This window comes from Erpetoichthys calabaricus, chromosome 14, assembly GCF_900747795.2.
Source record: "Erpetoichthys calabaricus chromosome 14, fErpCal1.3, whole genome shotgun sequence".
Classification (NCBI taxonomy): domain Eukaryota; kingdom Metazoa; phylum Chordata; class Cladistia; order Polypteriformes; family Polypteridae; genus Erpetoichthys; species Erpetoichthys calabaricus.
The window spans coordinates 24,611,728-24,639,531 of NC_041407.2; the positions used below are offsets into that span (position 1 = coordinate 24,611,728).

The 27,804-nt window shown below is 39.0% G+C and overlaps 1 protein-coding gene and 1 non-coding gene across 2 annotated transcripts in view; one reads left to right on the forward strand and one right to left on the reverse strand.

Annotated features, from left to right (window-relative positions):
* Positions 1-1,959: 1,959 nt before the first annotated feature.
* Positions 1,960-2,041, forward strand: trnas-aga (transfer RNA serine (anticodon AGA)). Its single transcript has one exon. It is a non-coding gene; the product is annotated as a tRNA-Ser (tRNA).
* A 166-nt stretch (positions 2,042-2,207) lies between these two features.
* nol11 (nucleolar protein 11) overlaps positions 2,208-27,804 on the reverse strand; it is a 40,872-nt gene continuing 15,275 nt past the window's right edge. Inside the window, exons 7-18 of the mRNA XM_028818893.2 lie at positions 19,045-19,242; positions 18,752-18,828; positions 16,073-16,196; positions 11,914-11,993; positions 11,270-11,341; positions 10,052-10,236; positions 8,121-8,246; positions 7,813-8,046; positions 7,423-7,501; positions 7,248-7,340; positions 6,997-7,104; positions 2,208-3,507 (exon numbers count right to left, since the gene is read on the reverse strand). Of these exons, the coding sequence (XP_028674726.1) occupies positions 3,394-3,507; positions 6,997-7,104; positions 7,248-7,340; positions 7,423-7,501; positions 7,813-8,046; positions 8,121-8,246; positions 10,052-10,236; positions 11,270-11,341; positions 11,914-11,993; positions 16,073-16,196; positions 18,752-18,828; positions 19,045-19,242 (1,490 nt within the window). The 3' untranslated portion in view covers positions 2,208-3,393. The remainder of the gene's footprint in view (positions 3,508-6,996; positions 7,105-7,247; positions 7,341-7,422; positions 7,502-7,812; positions 8,047-8,120; positions 8,247-10,051; positions 10,237-11,269; positions 11,342-11,913; positions 11,994-16,072; positions 16,197-18,751; positions 18,829-19,044; positions 19,243-27,804) is intronic.

Below are 27,804 nucleotides of genomic sequence, written 5' to 3' on the forward strand. Positions count from 1 at the left end.
CTGTGCCACTGAGGACAGAGTACGTGTTTTTCTTGCCTTACACCCAGTGCTGTGGGAATAACACAGGAATTTGTAATTAACTAAGATACTGGATTATTGCTTTAGGTTACTCGCTACTTTATAAAAGTAATCAGACTACGTAACGTGCGTTATTTTTAACGTGTTTAACCTACTGCTCTCGAAATTATGTTGCAGAGTTTAGCACTGTACATTCAGCTCTTCAACATATATTTAGTGATTTCTAAAATATTTAGACAGATTATTTCAGCAAGGAGAAAGAATAAATGTAATTTTCTGAGGCCAATAACGCAACACTTTAGAAATCATGTTACTGTGAAAAATCTGGTTATTGAAGCAGATGCAAATGTGCTAAATTTAAGACCAAAAATAATAACAAGAAAGGTGAAAAAAATCTCAATTCCTGAAAAAAGGCAGAGCCTCCCTGACCTAGAGGCGCCATGAAACACTTGAGCGTTAATAGTTGGCTATGTTTAAAGATTTGCTTTGATTACTTGGTCTGCGGTTATCCAAAATCATACTGTCTGGCAACTGTTAGCAGTAATCACGATCCAAACTCATGCTCTGCTTCACAGCCCTGGGATTAGATTAGTGGGGAGGAGGCTGCTGGGGTGAAATTGTAGGTTTGGGGATAGACGTGGGTGTAGTTTAAACAAGTTTGTGAGCCCCTGTTCTAAAGCACTTGTACCCATCCATATTCTGCACGTTTATCAGAGCCAGTTACATTGGCGCCGCATTGGGCCTAAGACGTTCAGTAAAACCCTCACTGTTCACCGTTGAAGTGTTTTAATAACCCGATGTTTCCATGTATTAAACTGTACATGACTTTAGGAGTTAATTTAACACTGGCGATTTTGTTATGTTGGACTAAACCCCGGCGGGGATGGACTGGCACCCCAGCCACCTTGCGCCCAGCGCATCATCGCCAAGTATCCTGTTTCGGCAGCACAAACTTTAGTACCCTCCTAAAAAGATCAGTTTAGGGTATTCAATCTGAATTTGGACAAAATTAGTCTGTAGGTGAAACTGAAAGAAGAAGGTGAAGGAGCAAGGAAGTGCTCACGTCGTTGGCTTTTTGTGAGGAGATGACGAAAAGGCTTCATTTTGCATTTGGCTTCGTAGCGTTCTGTTAAAATATAAAACATCACAAAGTCAGGTGCAGTACATAAAACACAAGAAATCCGAGGATGTTGTGGCAGCAGGGGAAAGTTTTTAATGAATTCCCCAAGAGTGAGGGAAGTCCGCATAGCGCCATTCGTCGCTTTATTTACAGTAATGCTGGGTTACAAACAATCCTACTGCGAAAACGGAGAGAATGGAAGACTAAATCCCAAAGGCAAAGGCTGTGTAGCACAAGGCAAGGTGGTGCGAGATCCCCGAGCTGGCCGCGTTCAAGCGACTATAGCGAATGACCAGCACGTCGCTGGGCACTGAACATCCAGAACGCGGTTCCTCTTATGGAAATTATGAGAGAAGGAGCGTTTTTCAGCCCCTAGGGACTTTCTCTATGAAAGCAGGAGGATTTTAGTCACCTGTCAGGGAGAACTGGAAAATGAGTGCATCGAGCGGTCTGCCTTTATCCAGACAATTCGTGATCTTTAGCACGGCTTTGCTGAAGTTAGCGAATCCCATTATATCACGTTTGTTAAAACTGCAGCTGGTCAATGGCAACCCCTTTTTAATTAGAAAGTAAGCACGAGTTGCAGTTAAAGTGTGTTGAGGCCCCCTGCTGGTGAAAAATATACTGACAGGCCACGTTACGACAAAGTAAGCGCTTCCTTCGTTCTTGCTTTATGTTTAAACGTGTATTATAATTTAGTTGGACATAAATAATCAATAATTAAATATCATTATGTTTTAAGAGCAAAAAATCCCCCAAAAAAATCAATAGCCGCGGAAGCGCTCTATTAAGACCGGCAACTGCAGTGTTTCTTCATAGATGTAGTCGTGGCCGAGTGGTTAAGGCGATGGACTAGAAATCCATTGGGGTCTCCCCGCGCAGGTTCGAATCCTGCCGACTACGGAAAAAAATGTTTTCTTTTTTTAATTTCAAATGCTTAGAATTTATAATTTCTCATCACATTTTCAAACGATAAATGGCCCATTTATTTTAATAAATTTTACCACAGCCGTTTTAAAATTGTCATTATGCTTTAAACAAAATTATATACAACAGGTAACACTTACTGAAATGAACGTTATTTATTTAATAAAATATCAATAATACAGCAGTCAACAATCAGAACAGAGTTTTAAGTAAATATGATTTATCACACAGAGGAGCTAAAAGCTGCTGGAGTGGAAACACAATGCCCTTTGTATATGGACTCCATAATGGAATAAAAAACGACCACTTGCTGAACTCTAATTCATTTATTTAAACATGATTACGTGCTCAAACACAGCGTCTGTATTCGTTGATTTTAATAACCATTTCTCCCATTAAAGGGCTTTTGAAAACCATTGACTACCTTAGCAGTACCAGGTAGGCACCAACTCATCACAGGACAGCAGTCATTAACAAAAAAAACTGCTCCCTGCTCACTTGCTGTCCCAGTATCAGTTCATTAACACTCGGCCCACTGTGGCTGATCCTGCAGGCAGTTTTAGGAAATGCAGTAATTTAGGAATTCCATCCCAAATTAAAACACCCCTGCTACAATAGTCCATGCTGCTGGAGGTCAGTGCACTGCACCATCATAAGTTCAAGAACATGACAGGCTCTGGCCCCGGTCACATAGACTTAAGCTACCCACTTCTTGCCTTCAGCTCATCTTTTAAGTCAGTGGGAATAAAGCAAATTATTTGATTAAAGACTAAACAAGACCAAAACAAGTCCAGTAAGCCACATTACTGCAGGAGTGCAGGCTCCGATCTGTAAACTAAATTTTTAAAAAGCATGGTATTGACATTTACTGTACTTGCAATGTTTGTTTTCCGTCCCACTCATTATTTTGGACTTTTTGTCTTGCATTACAGTGGCAGTTCAACAGTCCTGTTGCTGTAATCCTAGCACCTGAACATGGCTCTGCCACAGAAGACAAGTAGCACTGGACTTTGTCCTCAGATATCATGTAGAGTAATAGTCCTTGACCACGGATCAGGATCTTGGCCTGATTTCTTGTGCCATGATTACAGGTTTAGCAGATTGCTAGTGTCACAGAGCCAGCGCAAGGTGGTTATTCCAGCAGCTCTCATGCCAGAGGATCCAACCCGGGTAAACATCAGCCATCATATGATCCCTAAGACTCTGGAAGACACAGGCAGAGGCACAGGAATCACTGGAATGTTACAGAACGATGACACTGTGCTCCTCAAATAACAACAACAGAGGCACAGAGGGGGTTTATTAGGGAAATGGCAGGGTACAGGAAGCTAGAAGAGATGGAGGACTTCAATTGAGTACAGGCTGTTCTCGCTGCTCTTCTTTATTCGATGCAACTGCTGCAGGCTCCCTTCAATTTTGCTGAGTTCAGAAAAAAACTTCACCTGTTCAAAAATAAAACAATATTTGAATACAAATCCAAGACAGAGAAATGTTTCTGCCATCGAAGGATACACTAAAGCAGGATTACTCAAGTCTGGCCTTGGAGGTCTGCAGTAGCTGTGGGTTTTTGCTTTAACCAAATTTGTAATTGGAACCCTTTTATCCACCTTAATAAAAGAATAAGCATTTCTGTCATTCCAAAAGATGGTGCACCAAACATATTTACAAATCCTACACTAAACAGACACATGTATCCTAGAATGACAAATGCAATGCATCACATCACAAACATTTGTAGTAATTCATCTTATTACTACAAATGTTTGTGATATACCATCCCTTGCAATGACATATGCAATGCATTTTATTACTTATACGCATTACAAAATAATTTCAGCCGATGGTGAACTGCAAGCATTAATGCTGAGGTCTATGTTGATTACTTAGATTTCAATCAATCTTAGACAGGCAGCACAGCTAGCAAAGCAATGTATTTTTTGATCTTATAACTTGTATGTTACAATTTGGAATCCCTAATTGTCTATTTTAGTTTGTAACAGTTTAATTTAGATTTAATCGTTGCCTGTTTTCTTAACCAGCCATCAGTTAGTAATCAAGTCAAGTCAGGTTGGGGAGCATGCACTGGTACAGTGAGTTGCCACACCCACTACACAACAAAACAACTCGGGATCCCGGTTGGCAATCCCCCAGGCGGACACACGGCCCAGTTCCACCCTCTGGAAATGACCCTCTATTTGTCGCAGCCAGGTGTTACCTGTGTGACCCCTTAGCCTGGTCCAGCCAATTGGGTCCCTATGAATGAGGATCTTACGAGCTGGATCACCCTCGGGGAAACGCGCCACATGGCCATAGTGCCGTAACTGACGCTTTCTCACAATGCAGGTAATGTGTCTCATTCAGGATTCAATGAACAACCACTCATTCGACACAAAGTCAAACCAACGGTACCCCAGGATTTTCCGGAGTACCAAAGGAGTTCAGTCTTCATCTCAGGTCACTGGACAGCGTCCATGTCTCACAGCCATATAGCAAAACAGGAAGCACCAGGACTCTAAAGATTTGGACCTTCGTTCTTTTGCATAGATATCGGGAGTGCCACACACCCCTTTACAGCAACCTTATGACCCCCCAGCCCTTAATACCCCCCACCCCATGCTCTCCCAATCCATCTACTGACTTCATAGGAAGAGTCACCAGAGACATGACTGTTACTGCCAAGGTAAGTAAACCTCTTGACGAGAGACAGACACACTGCTGATGGCTGTGCCCAAGAGGTCATTAAAGGCCTGGATTTTGGTTATCATCCGGACACTCACAAGCCCAGACCCTCAGACTCCTCCCTCAGTCTCTCAAGCGCCCCGATCAGAGCCTCCATTGACTCTGCGAAGATCACAGCATCGTCAGCAAAGTCAAGATCCGTGAATCTTTCTTCACCAACAGATGCTCTACAGCCGCTGGACCCCACGATCCTGCCCAACACCCTGTCCAAAGAAGCACTGAACAGAGTAGGAGCAGAACACACCCGACGACCCACAGAATCAACTGGGAAAAACGCAGAGGTTCTGCCTCTACTCTGCACAGCACTCACAGTACCAGTGTACAGGCTGGCCATAATATCCAGCAACCTCAAGGGGATCCCACGAACCCTCAGGATGTCCCACAGGGCAGCTGATCAACTGAGTCGAATGCTTTACGAAAATCAACAAAGGCTGCAAAGAAACTCTGCCGATATTTGCGTTTGCACTCCATGAGAACCCTCAGCGCCAGGATGCGGTCGATAGACTTCTTAGGCGTAAAACCAGATTCTTCCGGTCGCTGGTAGGTGAGCAAGTGATCACGGATCCTATCGAGGACAACACTAGCAAGGACCTTACCCGGCACCAAGAGCAGTGTTATCCCCCTGTAGTTGCTGCAATACAGATGATCACCTTTCCCTTTCCAGATAGGGACGACAAGTCCCGTTTTCCAGTCAGTTGGGATGATGCCAGTCTCCCAAATGGAAGCAAAGATTGCTTGCAATGCCAGTAGGACAGCCACACCACCTGCCTGGAGAAGTTCACCCCGGATACCACAGATCCCTGCAGCCTTTCCTCCCCTCAGTTGGTTCACCACCTGTGCAATCTCAGTGAGACTGGGTGGTTCACAGCTAATTGGAGGATCAGCCTCAAGAACCATGGACCCAGAGATATCCAACGTCCTAGCTGGAGGATCAGCTTTGAACAACTGGTCAAAGTAGCCAGTCCAGCGGGTCACAACTGCAGTGTCATCCATAAGGACCGTTCCATCAGCAGCCCTGACTGCGACTCTCCGAGGAACAGATTTAGATGTGCATAATGCTCAGATTCTTCTGTAAGCAGGACGTGGGTCACTAGACCACAGATGGTGTGTCACTTGCTCACAGATTTCTCTAACAAACGGCTCTTTATCTGCCCTCAGAGCCCTCGCAGCCGTCCTTCTCAGTTCCCAGTACAGACCAGAGTTGCAATTGTGCCGTGTGCTGCGACTCCTCTCGATGACATCCAGGGTGCCCTGCGAAATGAAACACCTCCTTCTGGGAACACCAGTAACACCAACACAACCCTCAGCAACCTTCAGGGTCTTGTCATGGAAGGTTTCCCACATCACTTTAGGATCAGCAGTCGTACCCAAATCTACAAGTTCCTCACACAAACTGCGTGCAAACTCATCAGAAGCAGCCTGGTCTTGGAGTCTGGCGAAGACCAGCCTCATTCTCCTAGTAGGCAACCTACAAGACCTAAGCTGGATCTGCAGAGTAGCAACAACAAGTCTGTGGTCAGAATTCACAAACTGGGCACTTCTGTAGACCCTGCAGTTTTGCAAGAGCCTCCAGTTAGTAATGAGTTGCAAATAAAGTAACCACCAGCTCTCCTTCTAATGTGATTCCATTTAAACCTGCGTACCAGAATCATGAAGTATCTGATTAATAAAATGTCTTGAAATAAATGAGAGGGAAGGAAAGCACTAAGAGATTCAAATCTGTACTGGACCACAAAATGTATAGGTAACGATCTCAGAAAACCGGTATCTACACCGTGATGAAGATTTTTCTTGGAAGAGTGAAAGCAGTAACAAGCCATATAATTAAATCCCAAGTTTCATTATCTGTTAGGCCCGACCTCCAAATTATGACACTAGTTGGATGAAAAGCTGCAGTCATTACTGCAGACCTCCAGGACTGGAGTTGAGTACCCCTGAAGTTAAGACTGGCTTAAATCCCAAAAGCAGAGAAACCACTGGTCAACATCACAACCCTTCTGGAAGTAGATAAAAATGGACCCAATCTCTCTCAAAGCCAGCCAAGAAGGCATTAAACGGTTTTTAAACCAAATGTTACTGAATTTATTTGTGTCATTAGCACAAATTGTCATACACCCTTTCTAGCCTGACAGAACATAACGGAAGTGAAACATCTGATAAGGCCACCAGCCTCTCAGCATGGTACCACCTACCTGGCATCTCACAAACTTGTGCAGCTGCAGAAGCAGGTGTTTTGCCTGTGGTGTGAGGACAAGGACGGTGAAATGAGCATCTAAGAGCAATGACACCCAATCCAGGATCTGGAATACACAAACACACACACAGAGAGGGAGAAAGAGAGAGAGAGAAAAGAAAAAAAATAATAAAAATGTTCTGCTCAAAGCAAACCAGCAAATTCCTTTCACACCACTCAACACCAAAGAGACAGAAATCACCAACCTACCTGATTTACTGAGGGCCCATTGAAACCAGGTGGCAGGTTACATGTTCCATGCACACATCTGATGTATAGGAACCACAGATACTGGAGGAGAAGCTGACATAGGAAAGGTGATCACTCAGCAGCTTCCATTGCAAAGGCATAAACACAGTGGTTAGAGGAGAGAGGAGAAACTCACCAACACCTGCTGAACAGAGAGGTCCTTTAAATTTGGAAGAAGGAAGTTCTCTGTGTAAGTGATCTGAAGAACATCATTTCTGCATTACAGAATTAAGGAAAGTGCTAGCAACCTGCTGGCAGGACTGGTCAATCTATTAGGTGACTGACTCGTTTAAGAAAGTTAAAGGGCACACACTCCCGTAAACCCAGCTGTGTTGCTGACACAGAGTGGTGTTTTGGCAACCCTCCCTATCCAGGGATCATTATGGACTTCAACCAGCACCTGTTTGTAGCTCTGATTGCTGAATCGAAAAAAGACACTACTGTGCAGCAACATTGAAACACACTATCGGCTTCTGCTAATTTATGTTCCTTCAGTAACTCTTCTTCACCTGGATAACAAGGATACAGCAAGGCTGCCTTCTTAAGGCTCACAGGGCACGGCAGGTTTATGTCCATCCAGTCATTTGTCCGATCCTGCTTAGGTGTGGTTATCTGGATGTCACAGCTGTCCTCCTCCAGCAAACTGGGGCTGTAGCCATTCTGTGTCTTGTCTTTTGTGCCAGATGACGTACTCAAACTTTCAATGAAGGAGATACGCTCAAGATCCACACTTGCATCCTCTAATGTGGTGTCTGGAATACTGTGGGACATAAAAAGAGGTCAGGCCAACCTAAACAAAATTCACTTTGCAAACTCAAGCCTGCAGTCACTTACCTAAGAAAGGATTTTAAGCAGGCACAGGTGGCAGCCTCAGGAATATCAGGAAACAGTCTCAGGCACATCTGGAGCAAGACGAAGTCCTGCTTCTCTAAGGCCAGCATTAGGAGATCTGGACTTGTACTGTGCACACAGCAGGTGGAGAAAATTGTGTTCAGTCACACAGAAATGGCTAAATTCCATTTATATCATGCAGCACAGAATGCATTTTTTGCTCCTGCATAAGTGCAGGAGTCCACTGTGAGACCAAACTATACAATTATTTGCTGCTTTCATTGTCAAGATGTATTTGGGCAAATCTAATATTGTGTAGCTGAAGACCTATCACTCAGGCTTTGCTACTGCAACTACTTTTAATGTATCTGAAAGTTTTGTATTAGTACTTTAAAAAAAATGAAAATGTTCCCAGTTGACAAACTTGTACGGCATTTTTAAAGTGGGACCTTATGATATGCCTTGACTCTTAACTTGAAGTATTCAATCTCCAGTATCTTTTTTGCAGCAATAACTGCTTCAAGGTTTTTCTGGGGTATGTCTGTCCCAGCTTTTAAATCTGCATTTTGGCCCATCCTTCTAGATTTGCTACAGGTTATTCATGTTAATCAGATGATGCAGTTTTCAAACAGTGCCATAAATTATCAATTGAACAGAGATCAGGACTTTGACTGGAGGACATTCACATTTTGTCCCTGAACCAATCCAAAGATACTTTGGTCTTGCGTTTGAGAGCATAGTCCTGCTGAAGGATGAACTCTCACTCACACTTCAATTTGTTTTAACAGACTCCAACTGATTCTCTTTTAGTTTTTCCATTCTTTTCCCATTATCCAGGTTTCTATTTGATCCAGATATCCATTACCTGCTGTGAAATGATCCCAACAGCACGATTCTGCTACCACCATACTACACTGTATGGTGATCTTTGGGAAATGAGCAGTGTTATATTTGCACCAAACCCAGTGTATTTGAACTGTGGCTAAATAGTTCCATCTTTGTCTCATCTGGTCACACAATCTTTTCTCACATCACAGTGAGGTCAGTCACCTAGTTTTTGGAAAACTCAGAACGTGTTTTCACATGGTGCTTTTTCCAATAATGCCTTCCTTCATGCCAATGCCCTGTTACAGACTAGAAATACATAGATAACTTGATATGGCTGACTGATGTGCCCTTACTCCAGTCACAGCTATTGAACTTTGTAGCTCCTTCAAAGCAATTGTTGGACTCGCTGTGGCTTCTCTAACAAGAGGTCTCTTTGTTTGAACAGAGACACTTGAGGGGCAGCCTTTTCTAGGCAGCATCTGGGTTGATTTAATGCAGCTTCCACTTTCTGATATTTAAATGAACAGAGACCACTGTTACCTCCAATGACTTGGATATGGTTCTGCATTTGTACCATTTTATCTCAAACTTCTTTTGAATTCTCTTTAGTCTTCATTTTTCACGGCAGTCAGATTCACAATGATCTTCCTAATATGGGGGTTTGTACTGTATCTTCTAATTGTAGCATATATTTTAAAGATTCATTGGTAGAAGCCAACTTTAAGCCCTTGTTAGGCAATACATTTTTCTCCAGCGTAAACTCAAGGCTTTCAAAGCACAGGGACTGACACAATTAGCATATTTCCACTTTCCCCTTAAGATTTCTTTTAGCATAAACCACTGTCAAATTGAAAAATTAATTTGATTTTCAGTGTGTTGAAATAAAAATATCACAGAAAGCATAATTTAAAGTTTAGGATTTGTTATTCAACATAATTATTTAACTGGTCAATATTTCTGTAAAGCACTACTAATGAACTAAGATGAATGATATGAATAAAAAAAAAAAAAAACACACAACCAGGCATCTTATTGGGTAGAAAGACAACTTCCTCACTTAACACAAAAGCTTGTTGAATATGGACAGACTTACTACATCTCATTACCTGTAGGACAACCTCTCAGTCCGTACCAGCTGCAGCAGTGCATTCTGAGGAAAAAACTTGGTGTCTGTCTGGCACCGAACCACAAGCTCAGAAACAATCTGACAAACTGAAACCTGCAGATCGGGATCTTGCACACTTGACAGGTAGCTTTCTAGGATCTTGACCAAATTCTCCTGGGAGGCGTTCTAGAAGACAGGAGGAGCAGAGAATGCTGAATATTTACAGTTCAATCCCATGTTACTTACAGTACAGAATCCAACATTGCCCCCAACACCTAAAAAATATTTTAAGAATTAGAGGTTCTAATTTCACCCAAACTTGATAAAAAAAAAAAAAAAAAACTACATTCTATATTCTGATCACACAGAAAGCCGTGTTTTTACTCTTCTGCCAAACCAGACAACACAGCTTGGTTAGGTGTAGAGTTGGTTTACCTGGACTTTCAATCATCAAGATGGAATGTATTAGTGCATAGCCAAATGCATGAATGCAACACTATAAAAACTATGGGGTGAAAGGCAGACAAAAACAAAACCGAAACAAGACCTGTCCAAACCATAACATAGTATATAACAACAACTGTCAACTTTGCACTCAGTGTATAAATGTGCAAGGACATGCACAGGACAAATCACTCCATTTCTGCACCCTATCTGCCACTCGCTCATTGTAGAGCGTGATGACAGCACAGGATGCCCGTGTTGTTGCACTTGCTGACTATTAACTGGGTTCCGTGGCAACAGACAATTAGGTGCTGGGTAGTCCTGATTGGTGGCCTAGTAGCCTGGTGCCTACTGGCAGTAGGTGATTAGTTGCTAGGTTACTCATCTCGCTCCCAACTGCCAGTCAGATCCCAGAAGAGAACGATCAGCTTCTAAGCTGATAAAAGCATAATTATATTTAGATAAATAAATGTGTTAGTGATGCAATATTATGTTGTGTACTAAATATGCAGACAATATGACAAAATGGACATTGTCAAGTGCTATGAATGTATATAGGTTTCTCTTTATCCTAATGGCCACTGACTAAGTACCACTTCTACTACACACAAGGCAGAAAAATTTTTAACTCTTATGGTAATCTGTGCTGTCAACTACATATTCAGTCATAGTCACCAAGAAACAAGGGGTTTATCAAGTTTCCTTTGACATTATGGATGTAATATAAACTGGTAAAAAGTTACCTACTCCTTTGTACATGTTCCAATCCTCTTACCTTGACTTCTTCGAATACAGAGTTGATGCTGGAGGTAGCTGTGCCCTGACTTGTACTCTTTTTTGTCAGCTTCTTAAAGAAAGAAAAGGAAAAAAAAAAATCAATCACAGCTAGTTAATCAGATGGACTATTTGAACTTTAGCAAGAAGGATATTTGTGTCAAACAATGAAAATCAATCTATTTATAAACAAAAAACATTGCAGGGCTCCTCCAACAGATCTGGTACTGACATTTTGAGAAAAAAAAATCACAAAGAGCTCCAGAATTGCTAAGGTCCTCTCAGGATTATTGATTTTTTTTTTTTGGAAAACATTTTTATTGTAAGATGGTGGACAGGCATGGCCTTTCTGGCAACACATGGAAAGGGACAAAAATCATCCCTTTTAGGCGTTCTAGCCTGTCAAAATAACACACGTGTGCAGACATCCTTATCAATTCATACAGTACATGTTTAGAGTTGCCATTTAATTAAACATGAGGATCACTGGGATGTTGGAAAAAACAAGGGAAATATTTAAAAATGACACACACTGAGCAGCCTGGTAAGGAGTAACAGCTACAAGATCAGCGCAGACCTAGGCATCACTGTGCCACTTTCTCAACTTAAGTTTGCAAACCAGTAAATTTAAGCTGATTTACTTACACTCCTCCTGGTTTGTATGACTTTTACAGTGGCCTCTCCCTCAAGAAATGAATACCAGTCGAGTGCGGTAGATCTCACCTCTGTGTAAAAAAAAAAATTTTTTTTAAATCATACGTAAACCCTGTGTAAGATCACCAAGCCAAAAAGCACCCAACTATATCATAGTCGTCAACCCATGTTCTCTACAATAACAATTTAAAGAACAAGACACAATAAAAAAAGCACAGCAAAGACAATAAGGTATTGGAGAGAAAATCCCTGAAACTCCGCCCCAATATAGACAGCTATACAGTGCAAAAGTCCCCTCCCTTCTAAAAAGTTCCCTCTCTGTGTGTGTGTGTATATATATATATATATATATATATATATATATATATATATATATATATATATATATTCGATGTGTGTATGCATGTTCTAGCATCACTTCCAAACGGCTGGAGTGATTTTCATGAAACTTGGTACACATGTTTCTTATTGGTCGACTAAAAATACTGTATGGTGAAATCAACCCTAACCTACCCCCTTCTGGGTAGGGTGGGGGGTGATCTTGTATGCATGTTATCATCAAGGTGACACTCGGAACGACCACCAGAGGGCAAACTGGAGGTGACTGCCAGCATTCTTTATGTTTGAACACCACCATACCCCTGTTGCTTTTGAAATTAAATAAGAGCAGAGTGTCAACTGGATAATAATGGATGATAACATACATGTAAGACTGCAAGACAAGCACATTAGTGAGTCTTCATTATTTGTTAATTTATCTTTATTTTTAAAGTTGTGTTTTTTTTATTAATTATATTTTTCTTAAACAATTAAAAACAAAAAAAAAACCACTTTATTTTCCTCCCAGGCAGTATTTCAGCTACCATTAAATAAAACTGAACAAAAAATTCGGCAGTACTAAACACTTATCAAATTCTGAAAAAAAATTGAACTTTCCTATTTGAGATATTATGGAACATCAATTTCCCACAAGTTACTGAAGGTTGTTTAGGATTCTTCATTTGAGCAAAATAAGTCTTCATTTAAGCAGTATAATATAGGATATCATAGCAGATTTCTCTTAGCACAAAGTTATCCTCTCTGGTACTACTCCAGATATTCCTGTCAAAGTGTTAACAGTTTCAGATTCAAGATTAAGAGTTATCTGGGAAGTATACAAACACTAATGCCCAAAACGGTTAAAGAGTGTAGAGAATTCCCAAACTGTCACCAAGTGATGCAGGTACTTAATAATTTACCTCACAGTAGTGCTGGGTGGTATACCGGTTCATACCAAAAAACGTTTTTTATTTTTGTTATGATATGGATTTTTCTTATACCGCAACACCGGTTTAATAGCCTAAACAACATTCGGAACGTGGCGCAGCGGGAAACTGTTTAAGAAGGGACCCTTTTCACTGCTGCACTGCTAAACACGCATACAACAGAGTACATGCGTTAGTGGAGGTACTGAACGGTGAAAATGGACAGAACATTCCAAAACTGAAGTTGTAGTAAACGATAAAGTTGAGTATGATGACACAGAAGAACTTTTGCCGAAATAAGGAGCCACGTCTGTTGTCTGGAGATACTTTGAATATAATTGCCCACATCTGACCTTTTAAAACCAAATATGTTAATACTGTTTCTATACTACTGGATAACACTGCAAATCAAGTTGTACTTGTTTTATTTTTTTTTTTTTTTTTTTATCGGTACTGTGTAATATGTGTGACAACATGTTGAATTTATTCTTGACATTTCCACTTTAATCTCAACGCTTATGACGAGAATGAAGTCGAAATGTTGACTTTATTCTCGTAATTTGTCATTAAAGTAGAACATAGTAAACTAAACTTCATCTTAAAATGAATATTGAATTTACTAGATTTTCTGAAACCCCGTCATAAGTTATGTAGCACATTAAATGCTTTGTGTTAAGTGTTCCTGGAGCCATGTCAATCGCCACGCGCTTCTTAAACGGATTTCCTCTCGCACTAAGAGGAGGCGCAGGCAGTGATCACCACACAGAATACATTAATTTCATGATATCCCTGCTCCCTGCACATTTAGAATGCTAAGATAAATAGTTGATATTTTCATGATGAAATGCATTAATGCATGTATTAATCATGTGGGGGTATGGTGGCGTGGAGGTTGCACTGCTGCCTCACAGCAAGGGGGTCCCGGGTGTTCCCTGCCTTGAATTTGCATGTTTTTCTGGTGGGTTTACTCGGCGTGCTTCAGTCTCCTTTCAAAGTCATGTAGGATGTGGGGTTTTGTTCTGCTGAATTAACCCTGCTAGTGTATGTGTTGCTCTTATTCACCCTGCGATGTGCTGGCACCCTGTTCAGGATTTGCTCCTGCCTCGCACAATGTTTACTGGGATGGGCGCAACCCTGAATGGATGGCATAATTAAACATGTATAACGAAGATTTTTTTTTTAAAGTTCTGAACACTCCGTGGTCTAGGTTTATAACTACAGTAGTTTTAATTTCACAAAGACGTTTATCGTGTAGTGATTGGTTATGTGGAGAAAGAAAAAGGAAGGATAGGAACTGGGGGTTTGGTACGTCAGACAGAGACAGCACAGCTGCAATAAAGAAAACCTGCTCAGAAGAACATCCATTGAATTCTGTGTTCATGTCTTCGACCACCAGATCGCGAACCCAACATTTACACAATATTTAAGTTAAACCTGTGTGATACCCATTCATACATCCAGTTTGTTGGAGCCTCGTCACACCTGCCATTAAGTTCTCTACACTGAACGTACACCTGGGGACCCCTTACTGCAAGGGAGCAGCACTACCGTGCATGTTTAATACCTGCTTTAATGCATTTCATCATGAAAATATCAAGTATTTATCTTAGCATTTTAAATTTTCAGAGAACAGGAATATCATGAAGTGAACGTATTCTGTGTAGCGATCGCTGCCTGCGCCTCCTCTCAGTGTACAGGAAGTCAGTTTAAGAAGCGCGTACAGCGATTAACAACTGGGTCGGGGAACACTTAACACAAAGCATTTAATGTGCTACATTAACTTATGATGGGGTTTGAGAAAATCTAGTAAATTAAACATTGATTTTAGGATGAAGTTTAGTTTACGACATTCTACTTTAATGATAAAATAAACTGAGAATAAAGTGGAAATGTCAACTTTATTCTCGGTTGCACTTGTTTTATTTTATTTTTATTTGGTGAATACTGTGTAATGCACCTAGGCTTGAAGTCTTGGAAGTAATAGTATTATTACTGGAAGTTCCACTAAATTGCACTATTTATTTTATTGTTATTATTTATTAGTTTAAATATTATGCAGTTTAATGATGGTAAAGTTGTTTAAAATGTCACTTTAGCATGTCAGTGGACAGAGATTGTTAACATTAACAAAGTGTAGTTAGTTTACAAAAAATATTTACTATTTATTCCTTTTCTAAGACATGTTCAGTGCAATACAACTTTTGACAAACACCTCTGGATATTTTACTAAGTCTAAATGCCTCTTTGGATGGTTGAAAATATGTTGTCAACATTTTTGTTTAAGTTGTTTGCAAAATTTGTTCAATAAAAAGGTTCTATATTTTGACTGCAACTGTCATGCAATGTGATTCCTTCTCTTCATTAGTGCCCCCCCCCCCCCAAAAAAAACTATCAGTTTATGGGGGCATGCAACCCTGTATTAATACTTGTGTGCACATTAAAATGTTTTTTTGTACAATGTACAGTAATTCACAGGACAGTGGAATAGGTTATTCTTAGCCAGTAATTGCAGTGGAGAATGTGGTTAACATCCACTCATGCATGGGAAAAAAATACCGTCCAATAGCATGAAACCGGGATAATTTTGAAAAATACCGTGATATAGAATTTTGGTCATACCACCCAGCACTGCCTCACAGGCTGGACCTTGCCATGGTTACATTTTAAAAGTCACATATATAAATAATGAACAATTTTTAGTTGAATTATTTAATGCATGGGACATATGGCTCTAGAATGTATTTGATAAATTGCTGAATTCAATTCCTTATCTGAAATTTTAAATTATAAGATCCATTTCCCATTATTTCCCAAGAACATCAAGGGTTTTTTTTTTTACTTTTGTGACACTCTAGTGTTGAGGTCTGCATTTTAACAATGGTTTAAAAAACAATGGGCACTCGTACCTTCGGATGTAGTATGTTTCAGCCTTCCTAGAGCAGCTGCCAACGATGACTTCTCACAGTGGTATGGTACAGCAGTCAGCACCTTCCCATGGGGGGCATAGAGTTTTCCCTCATAACACCACAACTTTTAGAAACAAGAAAGTGTTTATTGAACTAAGTGTCAGTGAACAACACGCCACATGCAGACTACTGCATTTTACATGTCTCAGAAGGCTCTGAAATGGTTACAAGTCTATGCTTAGGCCATTAATAGCCAAAAACAGGTCTAAAGATAAAAAACAAAGTACATGGAAAAATGTTCATATTTAAAGCTCAACAATATATCGTAACACATGGTATTTTTTTCTTGACAGAAGAGCACACAAGGAAACAAGTCCTCTTCCACCAAAAGATGGACATCTTGATTTCAAACTAAATCCAAATATAGTAGTGACCTCCATTACTCACCCTGTTAAATATCAAGGTAACAATTTATGTCTTCTATTTATCTCATTTTAAATTAATTTATATTTATGTATATTGGCCTCACTAGAGTACAAGGGTGGGTGTAACTGACCGACATCCTGTCTAGCCTACTTCTACCCTTGAAGTCAGTTTTGCGGAGATAGCTAGTGTCTTGCCCCACAACCCAGAACTGGATTAAAAAGGTATGCGATTATACAATAAAACCCACTAAGTATCAGTGTCCTAGCCTCTTAGTATTCTTAATCAAAGGGTACAGAATGTTCAGGCTTCTGTCTTGCTGCCTCTTGTTTGTTCTTTAAGCATAATCAACATAGCATCATAGATCAAAGGGATCAGAGTCAACAATACACTTAATGTTTCTCTACCAAATTTACTGTCAGAAGAAAAATGGAAAAAACTTTACAAGTTTTTCATGAACAACATCAGAGTATAAAGCAGCTCCAGTACCTTTGTACTCTCCACGACCTCAGTCTGCAGTTAAATATACAAACAAATTAGTGATTATCCCTTTAAACGGTGCACAGCACTGTAGTAATTTATTAAAAATGGAGAGGCTGTTCTGCTGGATCTCCTTGCTTTCCCCTGAACTATCATTGAACTACTAATATCTGAGCAAGTAAATCAATCAGAAATAAGGTTGTTATCAATGCCAATATAATGGAGACTTGACTGCTTCAATTAAAAATAAAAAGCACAGTATATGTCCAAATATGCTTGTGACAGTCTGGGTTGGCTCCACACTGCCACGTCAATTCCGGGAGCCTCTTGAAAACAGAACCATCAATGGTCATAGTCCAAGACGAGCCAGGTAAATGAGAACACACACAGACAGCAAGGGGTTGGTGCAAAGCGTTAGAGTGCTTTTATTAAAAACCCAACAGTGTCCAAAAAGTGGAGTGCAAAAAAGATCTTCCGTAAATAAATAATCCTTATAATCCGTAAATAGTCCACAAGTTAAAAACCAAGTAAACAATCAACGGATAAAATCAGACAAACACAGTAATCTGGTCCTTGACTTTTCTCCCTTCCCCTCAGCCTACCACAACTTCCCCTCTTACACCCCAACCCCTAAGTTCACCCCATGACTTGCTCAGCAAGCAGAGAAACCAGCAGCTACAGTCCTCCTTTCTGACCTCCATCTTGACTGCAACTGTCGGTGTCTGCCAGACTGCTCGGAATCAGCTGTCCTCCTGTCTTCCTTCTTGCTCTCCTGAAATCCCATGGATCCCTAAAGGGGGCCCTACCATTGTCATACCTGCTCCTCCATTAAATTAGCGGGGGCCGATCTACCACTAGAATACTGATTGTTCTCTCTTCCGTGGAGCTACTGACCATTCTGCCTCCTCTCCCTCTTTAGCTGGCTCTCAGGTACTCAACACTATGCTCACTCACAGTCCTTCCATCTCTCGTTAATGGTCTCTTTTTATGGATCTGATCTCCTCCCTTTCTACTGTGCCGGATTGGGTGCAGGTGTTATCGTGTAACTACTCTTAAGGTGTGAATGAGGCAGCTAAATGTCCCACTTGCATTTGCACATGAATGTGTGATCAGCCAAGGACCACAATTAACCCTGTAGTGGCGCATGCTCCCCCACCATTCAGAGCCTGCACGTGCTTCACCACAGACCTCTTATCACAATACTGGAATCAAGTATACATTCTAGTGGCTATATTTACAGTGCCTATTAAAATATTCAGCCCCTTGGACTTTGTTATTTTTAATGGTTTTAAAACATTATAGTGGATTTAACCTTGAGTTCCTGACACTGAATAGCTGAAAATCACTTAAATGTCACCGTGAAAAAACATCTCTAGAAATCAATTTTTAATTTATTACAGTTATTAAACAGAAAATAACTGATTGCCTAAGCATTCAGTCCTTTACTGTGACACACCTAAATCATCACCGGTAAGTTAAGTCACAGAATTAGTTAAATGCAGATGAGCTGTGCGAGTCAAGGTGTTACAGTCTGTACCTGCTGGTGAGTACATGACCAGAAAGGAGCGCTCCAAACAACTCTGTGGCAGGGTTACTGAAATGTGCCAATTAGGGAATGGATATCTGTTCTGAAAACTGAAACAAGTAATTTGTTCTAAAATCCTGATAACCATGCAACCTGCATGTATACAAAAACTAAAGTGTGACATTATGCACTAGTAAAAACAGTAACTTAAAAAAAAAAAAAAGATATACATTGGGCTAGTGCACACCTACCTGTCCATGTATCCCACCTGCCAACTTTTTTGAGGCCTGCAAAGTCTGAAAATGGGTATTCCATATGCCGAGGAAATCTTAAAAAATAAATAAATAAATAATGATACACATCTACTACAAAACTGAATACCACGAAATGCAAACCTGTAACTCCTGTAGTTTCTCTAATGAAACAGGGAGCTTCAAGAAGTATTCTGTATTGTACTGTATCCCAAATTCTGAACTGGCTAATTTCTTCAATCTAAAGATAAGACTTTTAAAATATTTTTGACTTAAATAATTTACCACCTCACCCTTGTCAGAAATTTCTGTGGAACAGGGAGCCCCAAGCACTGCAATATGGGCATCATCCAAAGAAGCAATGGCACCTTCAGTCAGCACACATCCTAAACCTGGCAGCTGTAGGCTCAGGGTCGCGGACAAGGTGCGCATTTCTTCAGATATGGCAGAATGCCAAGGCAAGGTGAAAGTATACACACAGTTGCTGGAGTCTGTAAAAACAAAAGAGAGCTTGTTTCACGCAAGTTCTAATTTTTTTTTTTATTAAACTGTTTATAGTTCTTCATACAGATAACTTTCACATTTCTTTAGTGATACAGTACAAGCTACTTGATAAGTTGCAGGGATTTCTTGTGGGGATCGTGTTCCTTCTATAATTTTAACATGCTTGCACTACTTACACTAACAGATGTCACTTGGTAGTGCAAGTAACATGAACACACTTCAACACAAGTATGTGTGCACAATTGTGCAACGTGCATTGCAAATGCAGATTCTTTAAAATGGGACACCAGCCATAGCACACAGTAACATGCAAAGACCTTTTAGGGGCATTGGCTCAAAAGTGGAGATGGGGCACGGCATATTAAATTACAGCAGTTTTTTTTTGTTTTCTTTCTTCACCACCCTATCTTGCCCTACTCAGTGTTTCCAAGACATACTCCATGACGATCATCAGATTCACAGGAGACGAATCGCCAACAACAGTCACACGGGAGCAATGTCAACTGCTTTAAGTGCCTGCAGAAGGCCATTGTGAAAGACTTGTCAAACCATAATATGGATTAAAGTTTCACAGACACAATTTGAGCCCATTGTACAGGATTTCCGTGGATTTTATTTCAACTGTCTGAATGTAATGTCAGAGGCTTTATAACATAACATTCACAATCAGAAGTCTGCAAAGAGCATGAAATGGAGGTTCGAACCTGAAATTGTATGACATGACCAAGCCCAAATGATACTGGCAAATCTGAAACCGAAAATGTTTACTCTGTTCACCTCTCTGAGGAGCAGAAACACAAGCACGCACGGTAAAGGATTCTGGTCAAGTGTGAACCTATGATGGACTGAAGCCATGTCCAGGGTTGCTACCAGCCTTGTACTCAGTGCTGCTTGGATAGGCTCCAGCCCCCTGTGATACTGAATGAGATCAAACAGCTGAAAATTAATACATGACTGAACAATCAAGTACATTATTCACTACAGATTTTTGAGGCAAGTTTATCATTCTGTCTTGCAAAATACTTGAATATTTGTCAATTTTACAAGTAAAAACAAATAGGTGTACACATCTATACTTCACATGTACAGTATGGTTTGCTTTTCAAGTAGTAGATTCCAAGGAGACAAAATTTATGAAGGGAGTACTGGACACAAAAAAAAAAAAAAAAGCAAAAAGCAGAACATGACTGAGTTCAGTTTATGTACTTTTCGTAACGTCAGGGGAAAAAAATTTTGCTTTTATGTAGAGGACAGAGCAGGGGTTCAAATCTTGAGCACCCAGTAAGGGAAATTAGCATACTGTGATCAAAATGGAGTTGTAGACAAGACCCAAGGTATTACCAGTTTTTAAAATTTATTTATGAAGTTTATTTTAATTATAATTTTATTTACACACACATACATAACAGTTTTATATTTTATAGCTCCCTTGTAATTTCTATAGCATCTGTCCCAAGGTGAAAAACTGCCACCATTAGCACACAGTGCGATAAAGAACTAGGATTAAACTGGGCACAAGACAGGAACCTTTATTGAATGCACTGTCAGTTAGGCAAAATAAAACTGTACTTCAGCTTATTTTCCTGTACATTAACAGTTAATTTTAACATTTTAATTTTAACAGCTCCTTGTGGTTTGAAAACTGTTTTTTCAGTAGAAATGCTAACTAATTATCAATGCGGAAGACAGTATTCTGGGAATAACAGAGAGGACTCTCGGGTCATGTTGCTTTTGTGTGATTGTAAAAGGCATTTCCCATACTCGGTTGTTTTCGCTAATTTAGAACACACTACTTCACAAACAGTTTTGTATTTTCACTGTGATTTGGTTACATCTCTCTCAAATCAGGCACTCGATTAAGGCGTTTAACCTGAAAGTTGCCCCAGGGGTGCTGTACAATGGCTGACCCTGTGCTCTGTCCCCCAAAAGGTCATGCGAAGAGACAATAAATAATTAAAAAAAAAAAAAAAACTTCATAAATATATATCTCAAAGGTGTAATTAACAGTTTAAAGTGTATTATTGTGACTACATTCTGATGATTACCTGTTATATTTTAGAACAGACAGCATTGTGGACACCTTAGATACATCCTGCTGTGCTGTAGTGCATTCAGTACTTAAACATGGGGATGTCAGATGGCTGCTAAGTATTTATTATTCATTCAATTATCAGAAGTCTAAGGTGTTAGAAGTATGATGGGGGGGGGGGGGGGGGGTTTGATCAAAATGTCAACCTAGTCCTATTATCAAATTTTATTTTTGCAATATACTCTACAGTACTTGTTATAAAATTCACAAAGCTTTTCTTAAGTAAAACATTTTGTCTTGCTTGTACAAATACTACTCTGTAGGTGTCCTGGCGTCTTAATCATGGAAACAGCCCATCCCATGGATGACAACCCTTCAGATTGGGGCACAAGAGGTACTAGTCACATAAGGACAATAGTGGAGAAGCTGGTAGGTGGCAAATATGTTTTAATCCACAGAGAAACCTTTACAACCCTTGCAATATTAAGGTTTAGCAAATAAACAAATGCAAAAGGATGTACAGTTAAGCATCTCCAATTGAATACTGCTACTATTACTACTAATAACAGATGACAATCTGTTGTTTCTATACTTAGCGTTAAACTGTGTTACTGGTTAATATTATAATGGGTATTATTTAGATGTTTGTGACTTGCAATACGCTGGCACTGAGTGCGCATCCAACTTAAATCAAATTAAAAAAAAAAAAAAAAAAAAAATCAGGAGTGGTCTCCCCTCGACTTTCTCATATACTCAGATAAGGCGATGGATATTTGAGGAGTATTTTTACATTATGTACATTAAAGAACCATCAATAACAAATCAAATTAATATATTGAACAATTATTATAAAAGCTGAATAAATCGGACTCTGCAACTGCATGAATAAAAGGTAAAGTACCACTTCCGATTAACAAAAATAACCCAAAAGTTGATAGAAATGTACGTTTTGTACCTAATACTTGTAAGCAAAATTTGGTTGAGCAAAGTGAAAGTGTACTCGAGTTATCGTGTTTACATACACCAACACACAGACATAATTCCAAAAATGGTATTTTCTGACTCAGGGATGTGTAAAATATTGACACTCATCAAAATCTCAAAATTGAATATTTGGCCAATACTTTCCCTATACGAGAAAGTCAGGGAGGTCTAAAATCTCTACATTGACTCTTTGGACGATTATAATACATTTCCTACTTTGTATACAAGAAAGTAAAAATGAATTGCACACATTTATTATATACTAGCAAAATACCCGCGCTTCGCTGCGGAGAAGTAATGTGTTAAAGAGGTTATGAAAAAAAAAGGAAACATTTTAAAAATAACGTAACATGATTGTCAATGTAATTGTGTTGTCATTGTTATGAGTGTTGCTGTCTTTTATATATATAATATGCACACACACACACACACATAAACATATATATACATACATATCTACATATACATACGTATATACACATCCACATAAACATATATATACATATACAAATTTACATATCTACATATATATATATATATATATATATATATATATATATATATATATATATAGACATAGATATATACCTACATACATTCACATATTATATATATATATATATATATATATATATATATATATATATATAAATATATATTTATATATATATAAAATATATGTATATATATATATATATATACAGTGATCCCTCGCTATATCGCGCTTCGCCTTTCGCGGCTTCACTCCATCGCGGATTTTATATGTAAGCATATTTAAATATATATCGCGGATTTTTCGCTGCTTCGCGGGTTTCTGCGGACAATAGGTCTTTTAATTTCTGGTACATGCTTCCTCAGTTGGTTTGCCCAGTTGATTTCATACAAGGGACGCTATTGGCAGATGGCTGAGAAGCTATCCAGCTTACTTTCTCTCTCCCTCTCTCTCTCTCTCTTGCGCTGACGTAGGGGGGTGTGAGCAGGGGGGCTGTGTGCAGCTGCTTCCTGAAGGACATGCTGAACGGAGCTTCGCATACTTAAAAGCTCAAAGGGCACGTATTGATTTTTTTTTTTGATTGCTTGCTTTGCACTCCTTTGAAAAGGAAGATATGTTTGCATTCTTTTAATTGTGAGACAGAACTGTCATCTCTGTCTTGTCATGGAGCACAGTTTAAACTTTTGAAAAAGAGACAAATGTTTGTTTGCAGTGTTTGAATAACGTTCCTGTCTCTCTACAACCTCCTGTGTTTCTGCGCAAATCTGTGACCCAAGCATGACATTCTAAAAATAACCATATAAACATATGGTTTCTACTTCGCGGATTTTCCTATTTCGCGGGTGGCTCTGGAACGCAACCCCCGCGATGGAGGAGGGATTACTGTATATATATATATATATATATATATATATATATTACTGAAGAAAGAAAAAAAAAATTAAACAGCCAAATGGGGCTATGCATATGAACTTAAAAGGTTTAAATAAAACAGAAATATATATTTTATTTTGACTTGGTTAACTTGTGGAGGGTGTATCCTGTAGCAAAGCCCTAACTGTTTTCGTGAAAGCCCGTTTCAGTCAATAAGTCTTATGTGTGTGTTTATGTATGTGTGTATATATATGTAGATGTGTATATGTAGATATGTATATATATGTATATGTATATAAATGTTTATGTGTGTGTGTATATTATATATATATATATATATATATATATATATATATATATATATATATATATATATATATATATATATATATAAATATAAAAGACAGCAACACTTATAACAATGACAACACAATTACATTGACAATCATGTTACGTTATTTTTAAAATGTTTCCTTTTTTTTTCATAACCTCTTTAACACACTACTTCTCTGCTGGGAAGCGCGGGTATTTTGCTAGTATATATATATATATATATATATATATATATATATATACACATACATATACACACATACATGCAGTTTCAATAACATAGAAATCAATATAAATATTAACATCATTATCATATGAGAATATGAAGTAATATATAAGAAGCACATTTTATATAAATATAAATTATTAAACAGTAAAATCTTCTTCTGTAATTTGCTACCGTGGCAATTTGTGTGTCTGTCCAGGATTTTAAATCACCTGTAGCTCGCAAACCGTTTCACCTATTGACTTGAAATCTGGTACTCATATAGTACGTCACGTCTACTATCCGCTTTATGGGTGATGATTGTATTACTCTTTTTATGTTTATTTTATTTTATTGTAGAATCAACTCCTATCTGCGCACACCAGGGCGGCCGTGGGCGGATGCGTATGGTGTATTCACTCCATGTTATTGTGCATTGCGCTGTCACTGGTATTTTGATAAAAGAATTTGAACAACATATAAGAAGCGTATAAATTATTAAACAGTAAAACATTAACATTTAAGAAGTAAAGTTAGATTAAGTACTACTGCAGTGCCCTCGGGTATACCTCATTTTTTGTTTGTCCATTACATGCTTAAATGTATACATTTTTTGGTGTACCTACCCGAGAACGCGCGACATATAACCGAGCGTGGGAGAAGCATGGATTTTAAACACGCGTTGAGTTCATCTGCTGGTCTCCCTCGTGGAATAACTGGTAATGTTTGAATAAAATCTACAGCGAGTAAAACGACATTACCTCCTATTTTTTTTTTTTACGATCTCTGAGATGTTGCTTTTTTCGGTTCAAGGCTTCATAAGCTCTTTTATGTTGTATGGTGTACTTATCCCAAACCATCATCTTTGAATGTTGCAAGACTTTCGCCTTGTATGTAGATCGGGGTAATTACATTCATTGCATTCCTAGTCTGAATCACAATCTGATTGTATGGGTGGTTACCTGGCACTGTAGGGTTGCCACCCGTCCTTTAAAATACGGAATCGTGCCGCATTTGAGAATGAAATTGCGCGTCCTGTTTTGAATCAATACTGGACAGGATTTGTCCCGTATTTTTTTTATCATTTTTTTTAAAGCAGCGTCTCATGCAAATCATCCCACACGCATTTTATGAAGATGCCTCCTTTCCTACTTTTGATTGGGTAATACTTGATGTCATCGTTAGTTTGATTGGTCTTTTTAACTGTCCAGTGAGGAGGGCGTGTCTTTTAAGTAGAGTCTGGAAAGTGTTGGCACTGAGATGTGGCGTCAGCGCCAGAGTTGAAGCCCCTAATGTTGCGGTCAGCAAGTCGGCTAACATCCGCCATGTGCTGTGTTTCAGTTGCGAGAAGCAGATCATAGAATGGTTGAAACTGTTGCCCCTAACGTTGCGCCACGGCGTGTGGTTCGTTTATACCTCGTGTCTTCTCATTAAACTTTTATCTCGCGAATATGTTATTGCAATCCGCAGGGGGAGCGTTTCTATAAACTTAATTTAAACTTACATTTTACACCGTGCTTTGTTTCCCTTATGAACATGCTTAAATGCTTCACTCGCTCCCTTCTCAATTGTTTAATTAATTTTTTGCTCTTCGCTGTTTGCGGCTCTTACGTCATTTCCCCCTACTTCGTTCTTTTATCTCGCGAATATGTTATTGCAATCCTTAACGGGAGCGTTTCATTAAACTGATTGAAAATAGTTTTGCATTTACCTTTTTAGTAAAAGGCGAGCTTTTAAGCCTGAGAAATCACCCCGTAAATGCACACGTTTAATTGCACATGTGTTAATATGTATGGTTACACAGTATTAAAAGACAGTGAACAACGTCAGTTACCTTTGTTCCCGCGTTTGATAAAAGGCAAGCTTTTAAGCCTGAGAAATCACCCCGTAAATGCACACGTTTAATTGCACATGTGTTAATATGTATGCTTACACAGTATTAAAAGACAGTCAAAAATTAACGTCATTTACCTTCGTTCCCGCGTTTGACTCGTGCTGTAAATCTCTTCCTTGTTTTTAGTTCACGTGATTACGTAGGAGGCGTGATGATGCGATACGTGACTCCGCCTCCTCCATTACAGTGTATGGACAAAAAATATGTTCCAGTTATGACCATTACGCGTATAATTTCGAAATGAAACCTGCCTAACTTTTGTAAGTAAGCTGTAAGGAATGAGCCTGCCAAATTTCAGCCTTCCACCTACACGGGAAGTTGGAGAATTAGTGATGAGTGAGTCAGTCAGTCAGTGAGGGCTTTGCCTTTTATTATTATAGATGAATAATTCACCAAAGCAGTACATATAAGTGATAGTACAGAAATTCATCAGAATCAGAATTTACTTTATTGGCCAGATGCACTAATGTGTACTAGGAATTTGTCTTGATAGTAACTGGGGCAACATACAAGAACAACACAGAATACAAAAAATACATATAACAAGATAAAATATAAAATGATAAAAAATGATGTAGCATACAAGGGCATAGGGGTGGGCAGTATGACCAACGGTTTCACGGTATTCGACGGTATTTTTTTCCCCATGCATGAGTAGATGTTAACCATATTTTCCACTGGAATTACTGGCTAAGAATAACCTATTCCACTGTCAAGAGTATTGTACATTGTACAAAAAAAACATTTTAATGTGCACACAAGTATTAATACAGGTTTGCATTGCCCCATAAAGTGATAGTTTTCAAGGGGGTGGCACTAATGAAGAGAAGGTATCCCATTGCATGACTGATGCAGTCAAAATATAGAACCTTTTTATTGAACAAATTTTGCAAAAACTTAAACTATAATTTTGACAACATATTTTCAACCATATAAAGAGGCATTTAGACTTAGTAAAATATCCAGAAGTGCTTGTCAAAAGTTGTATTGCTCCGAATATGTCTTAGAAAAGGAATAAATAGTAAATATTTTTTGTAAACCAACTACACTTTGTTAATGTTAACAATCTCTGTCCACTGACATGTTAAAGTGACTTTTTAAACAACTTTATCATTAAACTGCATAATATTTAAACTAATAAATAATAATAATAAAATAAATAATAGTATTATTACTGATAGTTGCACTATTATGTTCAGTGTAGAGAACTTTATCGCAGGTGTGACGAGGCTCCAAAAAACTGGATGTATGAATGGGTATCGCACAGGTTTAACTTAAATATTGTATAAATGTTGGGTTTGTGATCTGGTGGTCGGAGACACGAACACAGAATTCAATACATGTTCTTCTGAGCGGGCTTTCTTTATTGCACGCGTGCTGTCTCTATCTGACGTACTAAAACCCCAGTTCCTATCCGTCCTTTTTCTTTCTCCACATAACCAATCACCACACGATAAACGTCTTTGTGAAATTAAAACTAGTTATAAACTTAGCCCACAAAGTGTTCAGAACTTTAAAAATATCTTCGTTATACATGTTTAATTATGCCATCCATTCAGAGTTGCGCCCATCTCTGAACGAGTCACCAGCACATCAAAGGATGAATATAAGCAAAACATACACTAGCAGGGTCAATATAGCACAACAAAACCCCACATCCTACATGACTTTGAAAGGAAACTGAAGCGCCGAGTAAACCCACCAGAAAAACATGCAAATGCAAGGCAGGCACGAAAAT